The sequence below is a fragment of the Sinocyclocheilus rhinocerous genome, unplaced genomic scaffold (genome assembly GCF_001515625.1).
Source record: "Sinocyclocheilus rhinocerous isolate Xijiao unplaced genomic scaffold, SAMN03320098_v1.1 scaffold689, whole genome shotgun sequence".
Taxonomy (NCBI): Eukaryota; Metazoa; Chordata; class Actinopteri; order Cypriniformes; family Cyprinidae; genus Sinocyclocheilus; species Sinocyclocheilus rhinocerous.
Genome location: NW_015652129.1, coordinates 885,239 through 903,918, shown reverse-complemented (window position 1 = coordinate 903,918; position 18,680 = coordinate 885,239). Strand labels below are relative to the sequence as shown.

General features: G+C 38.4%; 1 protein-coding gene across 9 annotated transcripts in view; it reads right to left on the bottom strand.

The window, feature by feature from the left end:
* Nucleotides 1-18,680, bottom strand: part of LOC107713458 (pleckstrin homology-like domain family B member 1) — an 86,950-nt gene that overhangs the window by 31,530 nt on the left and 36,740 nt on the right. For all 9 annotated transcript variants that reach the window (XM_016518961.1, XM_016518962.1, XM_016518963.1 and 6 more), the window contains exons 5-6: nt 16,453-16,578; nt 10,730-12,231 (exon numbers count right to left, since the gene is read on the bottom strand). In XM_016518961.1, coding sequence (XP_016374447.1) covers nt 10,730-12,231; nt 16,453-16,578 — 1,628 coding nt within the window. The remainder of the gene's footprint in view (nt 1-10,729; nt 12,232-16,452; nt 16,579-18,680) is intronic.

The following is an 18,680-nucleotide window of genomic DNA, read 5'->3' as shown; positions in this document are numbered from 1 at the left end:
TTTTTTTTTTTTTTATGAAAGAAATTAATTATTTATTCAGCAAGGATGCATTTAATTGATCAAATAGGATCATTTATAATGTCAAAAAGATTTCTATTTCAAATAAATGTTGTTTTTTTTTACTTTCTATTCATCGAAGAATCCTGAAAATATTAAGCAGCACAACTGCTTTTATAATCATGAGAAGCATTTCTTGAGCACCACATTGGCATATTACAATGATTTCTGAAGGATCGCATGACACTGAAGACTGGAGTAATGATGCTGAAAATTCAGCTTTGCCATCACAGGGAAAAATACATTTTAATTAAAATATATTTGAATAAAAAATACTTATTTTTTAAAATTCTAGTAATATTTCACAATATTATTGTTTTTACCGAATTTTGATTTTTGCAAGTATGAAATAAGTTTTTTCCAAAACATTAAGAATTCTTACCAACCCCAGACTTTTGAATGGAAGTATGCATTTAATATTACATATTTAAATTTCATAAAATCTCTATCTTTTGAGAGCTGCTCCGTCACAAACCCCCGACTAGAAAAACCTTGCTGTAGGACATAAAATAATTACACATGATTAAATCCACACCAGAAAAGGAAGATAAACAAAAAGAGGCACGCTGCTACTCCAGCAGGTTGCGTGTGCTCCCTTTTAATGTGCTCTAGAGACTGGATGAGCTCAGTGTGATTTGTGGAGGACTGTGATGAGTATTCTCCAAATCCTTAATTAGCTCAACCTGTAATCATCAGCCTCCTGAATCTCCAGGATCACACTAAAAAGGAGAAACATGGCTGAGGGGAATCAGTTTAGACTGTTCCCATGGCCCTTTCCCATCAAACTACCAAATTACCTCAGACAGAGAGATGCTTCTATATCAAAAATTAACTAAATCTTTCATCCAAATTACCAAACTAAAATGATTTTGGCTTGAATTTAAATTGGTAGCTGAGAGAGCCCATTAAAACTGATCCGTTGACATAAATCACTTAAAAATCCACAGCACAGGAGAATGTTCAATCACTTATCAGAACCGCATCAACATGTCTTCACCTGACAGACCTGTCTCATCGAGAAAATTATACATCTGAATTACGAAAAGCCCCCGTGCTTTCATTCCTCAGGCTCCATAACAACCCACAGACCCTTCTAATACTGAGGTGATCTCACAGAAAGTTGCTCACCAACTACAATTTGCACCAACAATTGTTGTATACTATAACAGCTCATTATCTCCGCTTAATAACCAAGAGCAACATCTTCAATTTTAGAGATTTTTCGGTCAAAAACGGTCAAGACCTTGAACACAGATGTTCTAAGTTCTAAAAGAGACGTTTAGACCCAGTTTAGACCAGGACTATACAACAGACCCCAATGTGCACAACACTCATTTATGAGTTTAAAGGGCCCTCTGTAGTTGTCATTAGTAGGTCCCCTCAGGGAAAGGAAATTGTTTAAGATCAGGGTGGCACACCCTGAGTTTTAAAAGTGCTCTGAAACACACAGAGGCTGAGGGAACTGTAGGAGGGAGTCTAATCATTTGATCTGCTTCCGTCCAGGCCTGTTGAGCCTCTGATCCTGGAGTTTACAGCCAGGCTTGATGAGTGTTTCCAATCAAAGCCAGTGCTACCTGAACACTTCTAAAGCAATATGTTGCTTCATTGTGCTGTAAAAGGAGCCCTAATACAACACATGAAGGAATACGTTCACGCTCAAGTCATGTAACAACATATTAAATACCTAGATGAGGAATATATGACAGAATGTATCAGTCTAATACATGTAAAAGTACAATATTAGTAGTTAAGCACTAGTTATATATACTTTTATATGCACAGTACAACTAACTCAAATAAAAGTATGTATTGAAAACCACACACTCACCCTCATTGTGACGTGTTAAAAGTAGCACACTAGTTAGAGTCCTGTGGTTCTCTCAGATGTTTCCTCATTGAGTAGCTCTCCAGAACTCACACACACGCTGAGATAGATGAACAAATAAAGCCCCGAGTCCCTCCGCCTCCAACTCTCTCACACACAAACACACACACTCTGGTCCATTTTCTCAAAGTGTGTGCCGGTAGGTACATAAATCGATCACATCTGGCTCATTTCTCTGCTGGTGGCTGCTGTTAATGATGATGTTATTCAATGTTCTCAAAGGCTTATTGAAATGGATGTCTTGTTTTATCTACCAAGGCTTTTAAACATGAGAGAGGGGAGGCCCAGTTGCAAGTTTAAATACTATTCATTGTAACCCACTCAGGGGTCAGTGCTTACTAAACAACTACACCGTTTGCGTGGGCGCTGGCCAGATGCTCTCTCAGAAACTGGAGGAATACTGTTGACGTGAAAATTACAATTCAGTCAAATGCTACATGCTGAAACCCAGATGGAAAAATATACAGGGTTTCCACTGAACCGGTATGTAGGATAACCGTTAAGCACTTCATACTTTCCAGATGACAGCAATGAACAGACGTAGCTCTCTGTTTACAAATCTCCCCGCTTTGCTAGGAGTTTTTGGTGAGCGTGTATCTTGAAGGCACATTTCTCATTCAGGTGTGTCCATTTCAGGAAAACAGCAAAGGTTACACTTACACTGCTTTGCAAAGTGGCCAATTCTCAGTTTATACTCAAAACTAGTTAAACAACATCACAACCTTCTTAATCTGGCATGAGGTTCAAATTTCAGTAGTATAATTTAACATGTAATTGTTATTAGGGTTGGGCCGATAGACGATGCCATCGTACATCGCCGATGGCTAACAGACATCACGATGTTAAGCTGACATCGTGATTCCCCCCCACCACCACCCCGTCTCCCGCAATCCGCCGCATCCCAGTTACGTGTTCAGAAAGGAAATTAAGTGTACTTTCGGAAACTCTAAAGGGAATAAATAGCCTACGAGATGGGAGGATAAAAAATATATTTCAATACTTTTTCTCGCAATTATATTGTTGGGTAAGTATATAAATTGTGGGCATCTGTATATAAATTGCGGGCATCAGGGAGCCGCTATTGAAACCGCTTTCGATTGCGCGCTCTCATTTTACTTTCACTTTCACTTTTGAGATTCGCGATCACAAGGAATCTGTACTATGGAGAGGCAGTACTTACCACACATTTGACAAGATTAGATGTTTGTCATTGGTGCTCAGGATCTGCAAATCATTTGCCATCGTCCTATCAGACATTTCTCCTTACTCTACACAGTGTATTGTGGTAAGTGAACTTTCATGTACTGTAATGCAACAGGCTACCGCTAGCAAGCGGCTAACCTTTTAGTGGCTCCGTATAACGCGTTATTTGTTTCATGCTTCGGGCACACCCCTAACCCCGCCCCGCCCCCCGATGTCATCGTCCATCACGATGTTTCACTGTAGACATCCTCTGATGCCAATTTGGTAGACATCGCCCAACCCTAATTGTTATCATATAAAATTTTATATCAAATTATAAAAACTCTGAAGTTCCATTCTAAACCTCTGAATTATCATTAACATTGCTCTCTATTGTCTAATAACTTTTAGTTTGATTTTCTGTCATTGTTCAAAGCCAGTGATCAATAATGTACATCCAATAAATGTCTAACAACAATAATAATAATAATAATAATAATAATAATAAATGTACATGAAATAAATATTTTATATAATAAAAATAATTAATTTAAAATATATATATATATATATAGTTTATAGATATACTTTTGGCCTTTTGTGCAATACATCATATAGTGTAATTCATAAATTATGTTAAAGTAGATCAACCACAATATGATGCTGAATGTAAAAATGGGTAGAAAAATCATATTAATTCCAAAATTAATTAAACTGAAAGACAGACAAACAGTGTTCAAGAACATAAATATGAAATCAATATGAAACTTTTCAGTTCTGTTTCACTGAAGAAGAAAAAGAAGAATAACACAGAAAATTACTGCCCTTTAAGTGGCCTGGTTAGGAATTTAAAAATGCCAGATTCATACCATCAGTTTTTATATTTTCTGAAGAATATGTAAGTTAAAAAAAAAAAAAAAAAAAAAGAAGCAAATCTGTGTCAACTGTTGTACGAAAAACGTCTCTCTCCACAGTGAAAATGTCTCAGGTATTGAACATAGACGGTCATTAGTGACACTAGAAGCCCAAATAAGAACTGATAGATGGCATTTGGAGAAACATTCCAGCTCTTTTATTTACGCTCACTTATTTGTATGCATTCCAACCACACATGGACCAATCAGAGCTCAGGAGACACGGGCTTTGCCTTCTGATCTCAGCTCTTACATTCCACTGTCTTCCCTCAGTCTGGAATGACACACACAAACGTACAGCTCCTCAAATCCTTTTTCAGAGCCTCTCAAACCCCCTGCCATGTAAGAGGCTCTCTCCTGCTCCTCCTGACCTTTTTCTGTCTCTAAATGTGTGCTGGGGTCACGGTGCCACTCTTACTGCTGTGACGTGCCCAGATTGTTTGAATACCTTTAACCAGACAGTCTTCAACTGCTTCCGTTCTGGGCATCCAAAGCAAACATCCAAGAGATATTAAAATGTGCACTGTCAGCACTGTCACATGTCTATTTGCATACATTTGCCATTAAATAAAATTAATATAAAAAGATTTAAATAATCAAAAATTTTATTAAATATTATATATATTTTTTTTTTTAAACACACACACACACACTTTGAGCTGAAGTGTGTAATTTCTGTGCCTAAAATGAATTGCAAAAATAATCATTTCAGGTTTCCTGAATACCCATCTGCCATTGGTTGAACAGATAGTCCCGCCCCAAACTCTTGCCACTAGTCAAGCCAATATCATTCACACGATCACTCACATTTTTTGGGAAATTAAACCTATAAATGCTTTCCTTGTAGATACAGCTAGAAAAATTAAAATTAAAATTAATGTGCACGGAGGAATAAAGAAGTCAAAGCTTGCCTGCAGAAAACCCACAGGGTGAAAAATATGCCAGTATTTTCAAACATCGACTACAGTAGCAAGCACAGTAGCATTAAGCCCTCCAGTAAACATCCTGGGACGACACTTCTGTTGCTGAAATATGTGATATTTCAAACAAAAACAACTGCTTTCATATTAAATGTCTTTGAAAAGCAGCACATCACCACAAACCAAGTCAACAGGACCAGATGCATCTGTTCATGTTGCACTTCAGCATGATGGGAACCTCTAATTTCACACAGAGTTTGAGGAAAAACAGCTTACATTTTTGGAATAGAAAAAAAAATGTCTAGACACACAGCTGTGAAACATGGAAAACTTGCTTGACCCACAAAATGAAGATCCAGAGTCCAAGAAAAAGGCCATGGGGAATTTTACACAGAAGTCCTTGACTCATCAATAACTCCATAAATAAATATTCAAAACCCTAAATAAGGTTGTCTTTTAAATTCAAATTTTTGTCCTCAAGAAAAACACCCAAAAGATACAATTCTGTTATTATGTACTCGTCCTTGTGTGTCTGAAAGTACACATAAAGGTCTAGTTGTGCCCTATAAAGCTAAGAGAGAACTCATACATGAGTGTTGCATAGAATAGTAGCATATAATTCACATGAGGGATGCATTATCCTCTGCAACCAAAGACAGAAAACAGCACCCCTCCTACAGGCCTTCAGATACCTGGCAAAAGAACAAGACATAAATAGTGGTTTATATTAGACCTTGCCTGTTATCTGTACAATTGCAGTTAAAAAGGTGAGGATATTGAGTGGCCTGTGGCCTCTTCAGGTTTATCGGTTTGGCTCATTGTGTCATTTTATGGCCAAGTTTAGAACATCGAGATGCAGCAGAGGACAGAACCAACAGTCACTTCTGTGAATCCCTTGGCACACTTTGGAACAGTAATAGTTTCACTGCCAGCTCTTCTCAAAAACACCAGTGTAGAGGGAGAAAGGTCTCTGCTCAAGGGCAGAAGAAGAATTTGAATTTTATCTCACACATTTATATTTTTCTGCTACACTGTAAAAAAATGTCCCCTATCCAACATTGTACAATGAATGTAACAATACTCGTATACAGGGTCATACTCACAAGGACAAAACACAATCAGGAAAACATACAAGAAATGCATACTAACTAAATAACATTAAAATACATTACAGATCACAAAAACAAGAAGAAACAAAATTTTCTGTTCACTCTCCTTCAATCTCCTTAAATGTACAAATTAAAGGAATAGTTCACCCCAAAATTGAAAATTTGTCATCATTTACTCACCCTCATGTCGTTCCAAACCTGTATGAGATTCTTTCTTATGCTGACCATAAAATAAGATATTTGGAAGAATGCTGGTAATCAAACAGCTGATGATCCCTATTGACTTACATAGTATTTATTTTCCTATGGAAGTCAATGGGGACCAACAACTGTTTGGTTCTTCAAAATGTCTTCTTTTGTATTCAGCATAAGAAAGAAACTTATAAAGATGAAATAAATGATGACAAAATTTTCATTTTTGGGTGAACTATTCCTTTAAGGTTGTAAACGTGGGACGATCTGTGTAGTTAAGTTTAATACTTTAGTGTTCGTTCAAATCTCTAATGTTAAGTATGAACAATAGCAACAATGATACTTGTACAACTAATAAAATCACAAGTCTTTATTAATCTGAATAATGGAAATCAAGCACCACAAGTGACTGTCATGTAGGTATCAAACGCTAGTATCAATGTCTCTATCTTTCAGGATTATGGAGTCACCCGTGCAAATGTCAAACAGATCTTTCTGAGAATCCTTGAATATTGCTTTATACAACAAGATGAGGTGTTGCTAAGAGCACTCAGTGTTGTTCTTCTCTGTCTTGATTACAAGAGCCGGGTCAGAATAACTAAAGTCTGCACTGACCCAGATAATCAGCGCCACAGAAAGTCAGTTAACTGTCTCTTTTTCTCAAATACTCTCTCTCTCTCTGTTGTTGTGAGGAGAATCAGTATTAATCCGTCCCAGAGCAGATAACTCACTTTACACTGATCTGCAAGAACACAGGAAGCAAACACATTAAACCATCAACAAAATGCTCCAGAGGGAGCTCGTATGCGCCTTGCTGTGTCAGAGGATACTGCTTTTATCTTCATCAGAATGATTCTAATTGCACTTTACTGGGTCAAAATGAATTACATTAGATACCTCTTGTCTCTTCCTCCCTCTCTATCTGTTACAAACACACATAGTTATGTTTCTGCATAATGTGGCCAGTGAAAGTGGATATATTTAGTGTGCTAATCCACAAGAGCAGTGGGACAGATGCTTGTCATACTGACCTCTTGTGTCCCCTGTGCAGATGTCTGCCCTCTCAACAATGTGGAGGTGGTTACATCTTCATAGAACAGGTTTCCATTAATCTGACTGACTCCCTGCAACCTTTAACCATTCCAGTTCATTTAAAGGGGTTATAATAACTGTTGTTTATCTTTTATCATTATTATTTATAATAATAAATGATGTCAGCAAGGTTTATTGCATTAAGAAGAATCGTAAATTTTCTTTATAATATAACGTTATATAAAATTTAATGATATTTACTTTTTTTTTTTTTTATCTGTCTCGGTAAATAAATTTCTCACTAAAACAGAGTACTTCCTCACTGACACGTCTGCTTTTACTGTGTAGCAAATGTCAGTTTTATGGAGTAATGGAAATGTGAAGTCATCATTGGAGCTCTCAGTCAAAAAAAGCGAGGTCATCTTTAGCAGGGCTGGCATCAGTATGTCACTCGAGCTGACTGACAGAATGGTTTTCTAGTGACTGACGCCATATGCCAAGTGTGTGTGTGTGCCAAGGCTGTATCTAAGGTAACCATGTGTGCCTCTGGAGCCTTGTGGCAGTTTAGGGATGATAAATTATGCACTGCAGACTGGACTGGCTCACACTAAAATGTACATTAATGTACACAGTGGACTGTACATCCATAAAATGAAGAAATACACTTTCTTGAAAAAAAAAATCATTTTGATGTTCACAGTTTGCTGAGTGGTGAGCTCAGAAGTTCTGATTATGTTCTGAATAAGTCAGAACTTTTTATCAAGAAAACCCTTTTTGTTTAGTCACATCTGACTATGTGTGAACTAGTGCATTAAAACAAAGTGTATGTAGATATTTATAACAGAACACTAAATATTGTTTAAAGAATTTATGCAACAAACTGCAGTAACATAATCCGTCCTCAAAGGGGTCATGAACTGCCTTTTTATTATTTTGTTCTGTTTCTCTGAGGACCACTTATAATGTTATCAAGATTTTGACATAAAAAACATAATTTAGAAGTAATAGCTATTTTCTGTCCAGTTTTGACCCCCTCATGAGAACGCTCTGTTTGAATAGGCGTGGCAGATTGTAGACTCAGAAGTAAACGCCCACTATTATGACTGGCTAATAGTTGTGTATGTTTGACAGCGTACACAGATTGACGCTGCTGTGTTTTAAGTTAAAAATGCATAAACACTTATATCAAACGATCTGTAATAACAGACAAAGCAATAGTGACCACGTAATAAAAACAATTACTCACACTTGTGTGGTGCGACATTACTGTCGGATCCAATATAGTCGGCACAGCATCATCTTTTAATTTCAACCTTTCTGAAAATCCAGAGTGGAATTGTGCTTTGTTTGTAAACGAATCTGCAGTAAAATGAAGTGAACAAAGGACCGAGTTCTTACTGACACAGTCTGTCACATAATTAAAAATAAAGTTCATCCACTCTTTCCTAACTTTGGGATCAGAAAGAAGGCAATGCACAGACTGTTTTTTTTTTTTATTTCTTCTGAGAAATTTGATTTCTCAGTTCATGACCCCTTTAAAAGTAGTGATGCACCAAAATTTCAATAAACAAGAATATTCAGCGAAAAAAAAAAGGTTTCAGCCCGAACCCTTGACCAAAACAGTGACAAAAAGTTAATTAGCATTTCTCCAAAGGTGCGTACACACAATGTGGATAAGCTACGACAAGTAAAAATGTTAGCTGTGTGGATGCAATTCACTGTGACCAAAAATGATGTTAGAATAGCAATGTAAAATTTGTATGGCTGCAATGTCAAAAGGCGGCTACATCACTACTGCATTGATTTCGGTGCATCACTACTAGTAAAAACTTGTAAGCCTACACCTCTACTCCTGAAAACCTATCCATTAGAAATCGCATTCATCTCAATGCCAGTTTGCTTTGTGTAGGACCCCTTATAAGTATCCAATTTGAAATCCACCACCTTTGCTCATTGCAGCTCAAATTTAGCCTCCAGACTGCAGGCAACACCATTGTCTCCTTCCTGATTCCTGCAGCGGCCATGCGTTCTATGCCGTGCAATGTTACGTGAAGTTTTGCCTGACCTCTCCTCTGTATGACGGTCAGCTGGCAAAAAAATCAAAACCTGCTGTAACGCCCTGGAGCACATTTCTGCTTGTCATGCTAGGCAGTGTCCTGCTCCTTCTCAGCAGGAGCCAAGGGGCAGTCAAATGAGCTCAGCGTGGCTTATCTGCACGTCAGATGCATCACACTGTTATTGAAATTCAGACTTGCTTGACGAATGATGTATGGAACTGCAGAAATGAGTGAACAGATGAGTGCTGTTTGTTGGTGGACCACAGAAGCCACCAGACCATGTCAAAATACCAATTCACAGGACAGGCGCTTCTGATAATGAGTGATGTAATGGCTGACAGTCAGAAAATTCAAAAGAACATCTGATCTTTCTTCACAGAGCAAACATTCTTTGCTATTTACACTTGACATTTTGCAAATATTTCAGAACAAGGTCTGAATCAAAGGTCATTTCTTGTTTGTCTAATTTTGTACTTGGAGATCAAGCACATTTGCGAGGATGAGGTCATTGGCATGTTGAGCTCATTTATTGTAGCTCATTCTTTCAGCATTTATTCCACCACATTTCATCAGCAAAGAGCCAAATAAAGCACACTAGGAGCATACTAGAACTGTGCATGCTAAGCAAATAACATACTACAGATACTCTCTGTTGGGAGTATTGAAGCATAACTCTGTATGCTCAATTAGATCACCTCCTTTTCTGAGAGCAATAAACAACCACAATGGGTAATTACAAGGGAAGCAGACAAGAGCTGTTTCAGACACAAACTCATATAAAACTTCACAGGGGCCTTTGTCTCAGCGGCTTCATTCTGGGCTGCAAACTGGACCAAGATGTCTACTGTTCCCTCCCACCTCTCAGTAAAAGAGACAACAAACAATGGGGTTGCCATGGTAAAAGCGGAGCCCTCTGCCTCAGCACGACAGTGGATTAGTCAGTGTGTCAGTTCTGCCTGAGACGTGTAGTAGCATTTCCTCCAAATGTCCTGCATTCTCACCAAAAGCACAATTGCTAATGCTTGCTAGGTGTGTTAAGATTAGATTCAGCCATCGGTGTGCACTGAGGAGCTTTTCTTGAAAATATTAACTGTAGAAACTTGCAATTTACATATCATCGGAAAACATGCAGAGGCAGCACTTTACATGACATGTACAAACAGAGACAGGGAGTATTTCTTAGAAGGATTCTTTATACTATGATGTGGGCATTGCAAACAAATGATGTTAGATCTTTCCTCAGAGCTAACTGCACTTTACTTTGGTTTTGAGGTTGTTTTTAGTGGATACACGAAGACAGCTTTCTCATAAATCCTACTTGGTTTGATATTTTGTTATATAAATGCATGTATTTTTAAGGGTGCCACTGCATCTCACTCACCAGCCTCTCCATTTCTTGCTCTCTGAGTCGTTCTTCTCTTTGGCGCCGGTGGTACTCCAGAAGGTCATCCTCGTTGTCGCTGATCTCTGTGATGCTATTTTTGCGTTCCCTCATGCCAGGGTGAGGCATCCGAAGGTCCCTGTGGCCCGCTGACATCTTTCTGTGGCTCCTAGGACTGGATCGGGGCGATGACCCAGGCAGAGAACCCAGGCTGAATGCGGAAGAGAGCGAGTTCCCAAAACTGCCCTTCCGTCCACTGCCTTCCCCCATCAGTCCGGAGGTGGGTGAAGGACTACGAGCACGCACCCCACGAGGGCTGAATGGCTCCTCTGTAGGAGACCCTGCTTTCCGCCTGAGTCTGGGACTCTCTGGCACCATTCTTGGGGATGGACTCTCTGGAGTCCGCAGGGTTCCCGGTAGAGCTCCGGGGAGCACAGGAACCCCCCTGCGAGCTATAGAGGGGCTAAGAGGAGGAAGCTCCCTCATGCTACTCCCTTCAAGATTCCTGCGGGCCAGCCGCAGACTTTCTGGAGGCTGCAATGTGCGAGGATGTGGGTGTGGAGGTCCACCCTGAATGATGTGGACAATGGGGTCCAAGGGGGGCTGGAAAGATCGCGAGGGTGGGGAGAGTTGATTAGAGGGGCTAGAGGTCAAGGAGCGATCTGGCTGAGGCTGCTCCCAGAAAGGACTTGAGGGCCGATCCTGGAGAACAATGGCAGTTTTGGTTCTAGGACTAGAGGGCGAGGAGGATGGGGATGCGGTGGAGAATTTGGGGGTCAGTCTGGGACTACCTGGAACTGGAACCCGACTGACAGATGGGTGATCAGTCGGAGCAGTAGAGATTGAGACTGAGGGCAGAATGTGAGTCTGTATGGGGCTGTCTGGGGTTTTAGCCACCGAGCTGTCTTGGTTCAACCCCCAACGACTTGGCTTTGGGCTTGGCGGTGCTTCTAAAAGAGCCTTTCGCTGGAGTCTGGGACTCTCAGGCACCTTTGGCCCACTGTTGCCACCGGAATAGCTGGGCAGTATGGTTCGTGGCTGAGGTATGGGTGGCTGGCTGGTGTAATTGTAACTAGAAGACCTCACTGGCACAGGAGGAAGCGTGTGAAGCTGGTTCTGACAACCACTTGGAGATGGACTGGTGTAGCTGCCACTGCTGGCAGCGGATGGGGATGAGAGAGGAGAGAAAGGAGGAGAGGTATTCTCATAACTGGAGCCCACAGACATAGCACCAGGGCTCGTTGGGGGTGAGAGAAGGAAGCGCCCCCCTCCATTTAACATGGGGGACAAGGGAGACTGGGAGATGGGCAGACCAGAGGGCTTCTTTGACTCAGAGGAAGAGGGCTGAGGGTCATCCATGACTAATGAGTCCATAATGTCCTGAAGGTCCTTCTCAATGGAACTGACGATGGCACTGTGCTCAGGGCGCACTCTCTCGTTGGAGACCAAGTGAGATTTTGGCGCTCCTGACGAGTGGTTCCCATTGATCAGGTTCTCAGAATCTGAAAGAAAAGATAACAGTCATAAGCCTTTGCCATATACAAAAATCTAAATACATATATTTTAGAACAGCTAAGGTGTAGCTGTAATTAATTAATGAACAAATCTTTCTTCTGAATCAGTGGAAATGGTTCACAAAACCAGTCTGAATGATTGGTTCACACATAATATTGAAATGATTTTTAGTCAACAACTCACCAAATCCCTGGAGAACAGTCTTTTTTCAAAATAATGGACAAGCTGATAATGAGTAGTTGGACAGTATTTAAGGATTTAACTGATGGGTAAAAAGTAAGTCACTTTAGTCGTATAGCAGAAATGTTACAATGATAATGAAAGAGTTGGTTTTCAATAAACAGCTTTTATAGAAGCTTTAGCCCAAAAAATTAAGTGAATTTATTATTGTTTCATATAAATGCTAACAATATTAAGGTTTCAAATCACTTAAACGTAATATAAAACCCATAGTAAAATCACCATGTGTGCTTTCATATATCTTTACTTGACCATGAATGCAACGTCAAGATGATAGGGACCATGTGATGACAACTTCATGATGTAAAAAAAATAAATAAAAAATGCTGGACTGGTTAACTGAAACAATTCGAAAGAATCGATTCTCAATAATGATTCAGAATTCCCATCACTAGCCAGCTGAGCCCAACAGAGTGCAGAAAACAGGAAAAGCACTTACGAGTAAGTGGATGCATTTGGCTTCTTCACCCCACCTAACCCCAACTATTATCCTCAGTACTACACCTGAGCTTTTAATGCAAGTACCTGCAGCTCTTTTGGCACTGCAGAGATGAATTTAATCCATTAGCCCCATTCAACAGCCTCCAAGTTTAACACTGCTGCCAAACCCACAGAAGATGAATGCTCAAGTAGAAATAGTGGTTTCCAAATGGAAATTCAGAGAGAAAGTATGCCAGGCTCCAGCCTGAGAGGATAAACGTCAAATGAATATGTGCTCATATACCTAAATCATAGAGAGCCCCGCTGGTAATTCAATCTATCTCTCAGGCAACTGACCATTTCCAATGTAAATGGTTCATCTGCTGAGACAGACCCACAAAGTAAAAATGGTCATTATCTAAAACAGTGGTTTTCAAACTGGGGTCCGGGAAACCCCAGGGGGGCTGCAAGTGGGAGCTAGGGGCTGTAAGGTAATATTATTGTAATAATCTCTGTAAATCTTCTTTGGAACAATTTTGTGAAAAGTGAAACAGTGAAAAGCAATTCAGATCAAATAAATTTTATTAAATTCAAAATACAATTTTACTGAAAATACTTATCCTCATGTTTAAACATATAACATTAGTCTAATAGTGGAAAGATCAACTTAATAAAAAAGTATTATTCATTTGCTTTGGTTTTATAGAATTACAATACTAAAGCCAATTATTTGATTTTGAACACAAGACGTTTTGTAATATGATGCTAATTATGTTTCTCAGACAGTATACATGGGCCTGATCACATTTAAATACAAAGCTGATTTTATAATTTAGGAAAGGGTGCAGCAATTATCATATTTGGAGGGCCTTGGCTTCACAAAAGTTTGATAACCTCTGGTCTAATCCACTGTATATAAAAAAAGCCAAAATAATGCCAAATTTATGATTTTCCCCCTCAATTCATCAGAACATTATTATTTTTCATAAAACACTCCAGATGTAAACGATTTAACACTGCATCAAACTTATTAGATAGGTGCTATATATACATAAGACATAAGTAATATATAAACATATACATAAGATTCTGAGTCAGTCACAGAACTGATTTCACAACATCCAAAACTTGATCAATCTTGCTCTTGCCAGCTCAGTGTTTGCGTTTCTGCCACAAATCTCTCCTGATTACAAAACACTCTCTGTTCAAACTCCTCACAAATAATGCATAAAACACAACCCCCTTTCCAAGTGTTGTTATTTATTTTATTTTTTATAGTCATCGTGGTTTAGAAATAAGTCAGAGCAGCTGACAATGCCTCTGGCTCAATTTTCCATTTAAATCCCACTGAAAAAGAAACGGTTTCAAGAAAGCACAAGCACATAGATACAATGATTATTGAGAAAGACCTTTCATGTGACAAAATGAAACATGTCAACTTGACAAGTAGCGACTATAAAAGGATACATATGCTACATACAGTACGTCCGTATACATACACATATACAGACTATATAACGATCAGTACTTACAGATGAAAACACGCCTGTGGAAACGCTAAGCCGCTGCGCTTGGCTTATAACCCATAACCGACCTCAGTATCAAAAGTACGGCTCCCGCATTCCGGTTCTCGAACTAGGCCAGCTGCACCGGCCACACGGTACCCAGTCAGGAGTATAAAACGCCGCAGATGAGATTTTCCAGCCGGGCTTGGTGAGCCTGGCGCCGCTACACCATCGCTGAGTCCCCCTCCCTCCCCTGTCCACGGTGCTGATGTGACTGACTGCTGGCTGCACGGGGCGGGGCCTACATTCTTAAAGCGACAGTGCACATTTTGAAGATAAATTCACATGGACACTGATGTGACTGTGAGTTTAAATTTTTTTTTTTTAAAGTTTCTTTGATTCTCAAAATATTTTATATGAGAATTTCTAAACTGGCAGCTGATATGCAGTATATAGTAGCTTAGTAATTAATATATAATATAATATAATATAATATAAATGTATTTTAGTTGCCAAGTAATAAGTGGGATAATGTAGACAGACACAGCAATAAAAGCGTATCTGTTAATATATGGCACACTTCTCTGAGTAATACTGAAATATCATCAAGAACATCAAGCAGACCTGCTGTGTGGGAACGAGGCAGCCGGATATTGGGAGAATATGAGGGGAACAGTGAGGAGGGGATTGGAGAGCAGGGTAGGTGGTGAGATAAATATAGATATTGTAAAAGATACCCCTCAACTTTAAATAAGCAGAGCATGGCCAACAAAGCTGTCTGGACTGGAAGAGAGATGGATGAGGAAATAGCTCTGGCACAGAGAACGTGTGAAGGGGGGTTTCTTTTCCTCTATGAATCAGTCTATAAACAAATATCAGTTGCCAAAAGCACATGGACAGCTTTATATACATGCCTTATGTACAAGTGCTGAGATCCATGCATCTTAAATGGATAGCCCACCCCAAAATGAAAAATCTTCTGAAGGTATTTTGAAGAATGTTGATAACTGGTAGCCATTGACTTCCATAGTATATTTTTCCATACTATGGAAGTCAACAGCTACCAGCAACTGTTTGGAACAACTTTAGGGTGAGTAAGAATTTTCATTATTGGGTGAACTATCCCTTTAAGGTGCATGTATCTAAGCTCTTGTACAAAAGGCATGTCCATAAAGCTGTCCATGTGCTTTTGGCATCTGGAATTTGTTTAAAGACTGATTTATAGAGTCTTAAAAAACGTAATTCTTTTAGCTATGTAGTTTTAGATCATTAAGACACTGGGAAAATAAGAAACAAAAATATATATTGAACAGGAATGCAGCGGGTATGTTGTTTGCAAAAAGAATGTCTTTCATGGTGGAGAGAATTTATTACCAGCTCAGAAAATATACTGCACCAGCTGTGTTTATATGCTATTCTTGTACTTTTCTGCCACACAACAGGAAAAGTCAGGAAAACACCTCAGTACATATTGTAAATGTGCTCTGTTTAAACACTGGCTGCTGTGTAGCACTGTGAGTGGGAGTGGAAGATGTAGAGCGCTCTGTCAGGAGACCCAGAGGAATGAGCTCCTCATAAAAGTTGCATGGTGCAACTCAGGACCCAGGCAGGCTTGCATTGCTAACAGTTAGAAACGGAAATGTAGTAAGGCCCAGCTGAAAGCCACTACCTGTGCTACTAAAACAAACCTTGCCATTCAGGCATGTGGCAACACCCTATAAGACCAAATCTGCATAAATGGCCCATTTGTAAATGTGCATCTGTTTCTTATAGCACTTACACAAGAAATAGGCGCTTGTTTGTTTATTTTTAAACATGATATATACATAAAAGACATCTATATGCAACAGAGTGTGTAATATCACAAATGCTCTTCTGTATTGTGATTACAGACAGTACAAAAATAAGCTTTTGAGGTTCTACAGGAATGTATTTTCCACACAAATGACATCCTGCACAACACAGCCTTTGAGTGCGTTGTGGTAAGCGTTGGATAATTCATGCCACAGTTGAGGTGTGTTCTCCTGTGGGATATTGCATTACCTGTGTGGGCCCAGTTTTTCACACTGGCTGTCTGTGCTCCCTCAGGCATCATGCTTTTCATTCGGAAAGCCTCCTCGGGGTGGTTGAAACGGAAAAAGGCGGATTGGCCGAAACACAGCATACAGCCTGCACACAAAGCAAAACCACTTTTAATGAAGCTGAGAATGAAAATGCATCAAACATATGCCTGAAGAAGTACTTCAAATGATCTTGACTAGGATCCTGGCAGTTTTAGACCAGTTCCGTACCACTGTGTGAGAGGTACGGAGGGGGGAAAGGAATGTTTGCCCCTGTTTTACATGAACAAGCAGGAACATCTCACACTGTGGCGTCGGATTAGACTCCTGGCTTGCTGAGTGAGGGGAAAAATAGACAAGCCAAACGCTGGTAGTGAAGCCAGTTAAAGTCAACATGAGATCTAAATTAACTCTATTTAATACATACAACCTTCTGATCATTTTAAACAAATAAATCAATTTTCTATGGATCAGATCAAGTCTTGCCCTATATATTGGCTTTTTTATATATAAACTGGTACCATATTGGCCAATATTAGTGATTTAAAAAGTCAGTATTGAATATATATTGATATTGTATATTTATTCATGCATGCTCATTTCTGAGCAATGCAGTTGTCTTAATTCATTATCTTTGCTTATGCAGAAAGAGATTGAATTAATTTAATATAGAATTAATTTATTTGGCATTTATCACTTCTGAATGTTGTTTCATCTTGGCTTTAACTGAGAGGCATATACAAAAAATGCTTTATTGTCACTAATGGAAACTTGACTTATCTATCTATCTATCTATCTATCTATCTATCTATCCGTCTGTCTATCTACTCTCTCTCTCTCTCTATCTATGAATCTATATGAATCTATGACTCTATGAATCTTTCTATCTATCTATCTATCTATCTATATATCTATCTATATATCTATCTATCTATCTATCTATCTATTAATCTATCTATCTATCTATCTATCTATCTATCTACACACACTCTCTCTCTCTCTATCTATGAATCTATATGAATCTATGACTCTATGAATCTTTCTATCTATCTATCTATCTATCTATCAGTCTATCTATCCGTCTGTCTATCTACTCTGTCTCTCTATCTATCTATCTATCTATCTATCTATCTATCTATGAATCTATATGAATATATGAATATTCTTTCTTTCTTTCTTTCTATCTATCTATCTATCTACACACACTCTCTCTCTCTCTATCTATGAATCTATATGAATCTATGACTCTATGAATCTTTCTATCTATCTATCTATCTATCTATCTATCTATCTATCAGTCTATGAATCTATCTATCTATCTATCTATCTATGAATCTATGAATCTATATGAATCTATGAATCTATATGAATATATGAATATTCTTTCTTTCTTTCTTTCTTTCTTTCTTTCTTTCTTTCTATCTATCTATCCACACACTCTCTCTCTCTCTATCTATACATACTAACAACTCATTTTAACCAGTTAACCGACCGTGAATAATTTTGACAGATTAATACAATCAGTTAGACGGTTTAAAAAGTCATTTATTTATTTTTAGTAATTTATCAAAATATTTAAAAAATCTATCTATCTATCTATCTATCTATGAATCTATGAATCTATATGAATCTATGAATCTATATGAATATATGAATATTCTTTCTTTCTTTCTTTCTTTCTTTCTTTCTTTCTTTCTATCTATCTATCTACACACACTCTCTCTCTCTCTATGAATCTATATGAATCTATGACTCTATGAATCTTTCTATCTATCTATCTATCTATCTATCTACCTACCTACCTACTCTCTCTATCTCTCTTTCTCTATCTATGAACCTATGAATCTATATGAATCTATGAATTTTTCTATCTTTCTTTCTTTCTCTTTCTTTCTTTCTTTCTTTTTTTCTTTCTATCTACACTCTCTCTCTCTCTCTCTATCTATGAATCTATATGAATCTATGACTCTATGAATCTTTCTATCTATCTATCTATCTATCTACTCTCTCTCTCTCTTTCTCTATCTATGAACCTATGAATCTAAGAATTTTTCTATCTTTCTTTCTTTCTTTCTTTCTATCTACACAATTTCTCTCTCTCTCTATCTATGAATCTATATGAATCTATGACTCTATGAATCTTTCTATCTATCTATCTATCTATGAATCTATCTATGAATCTATCTATCTATCTATCTATCTATGAATCTA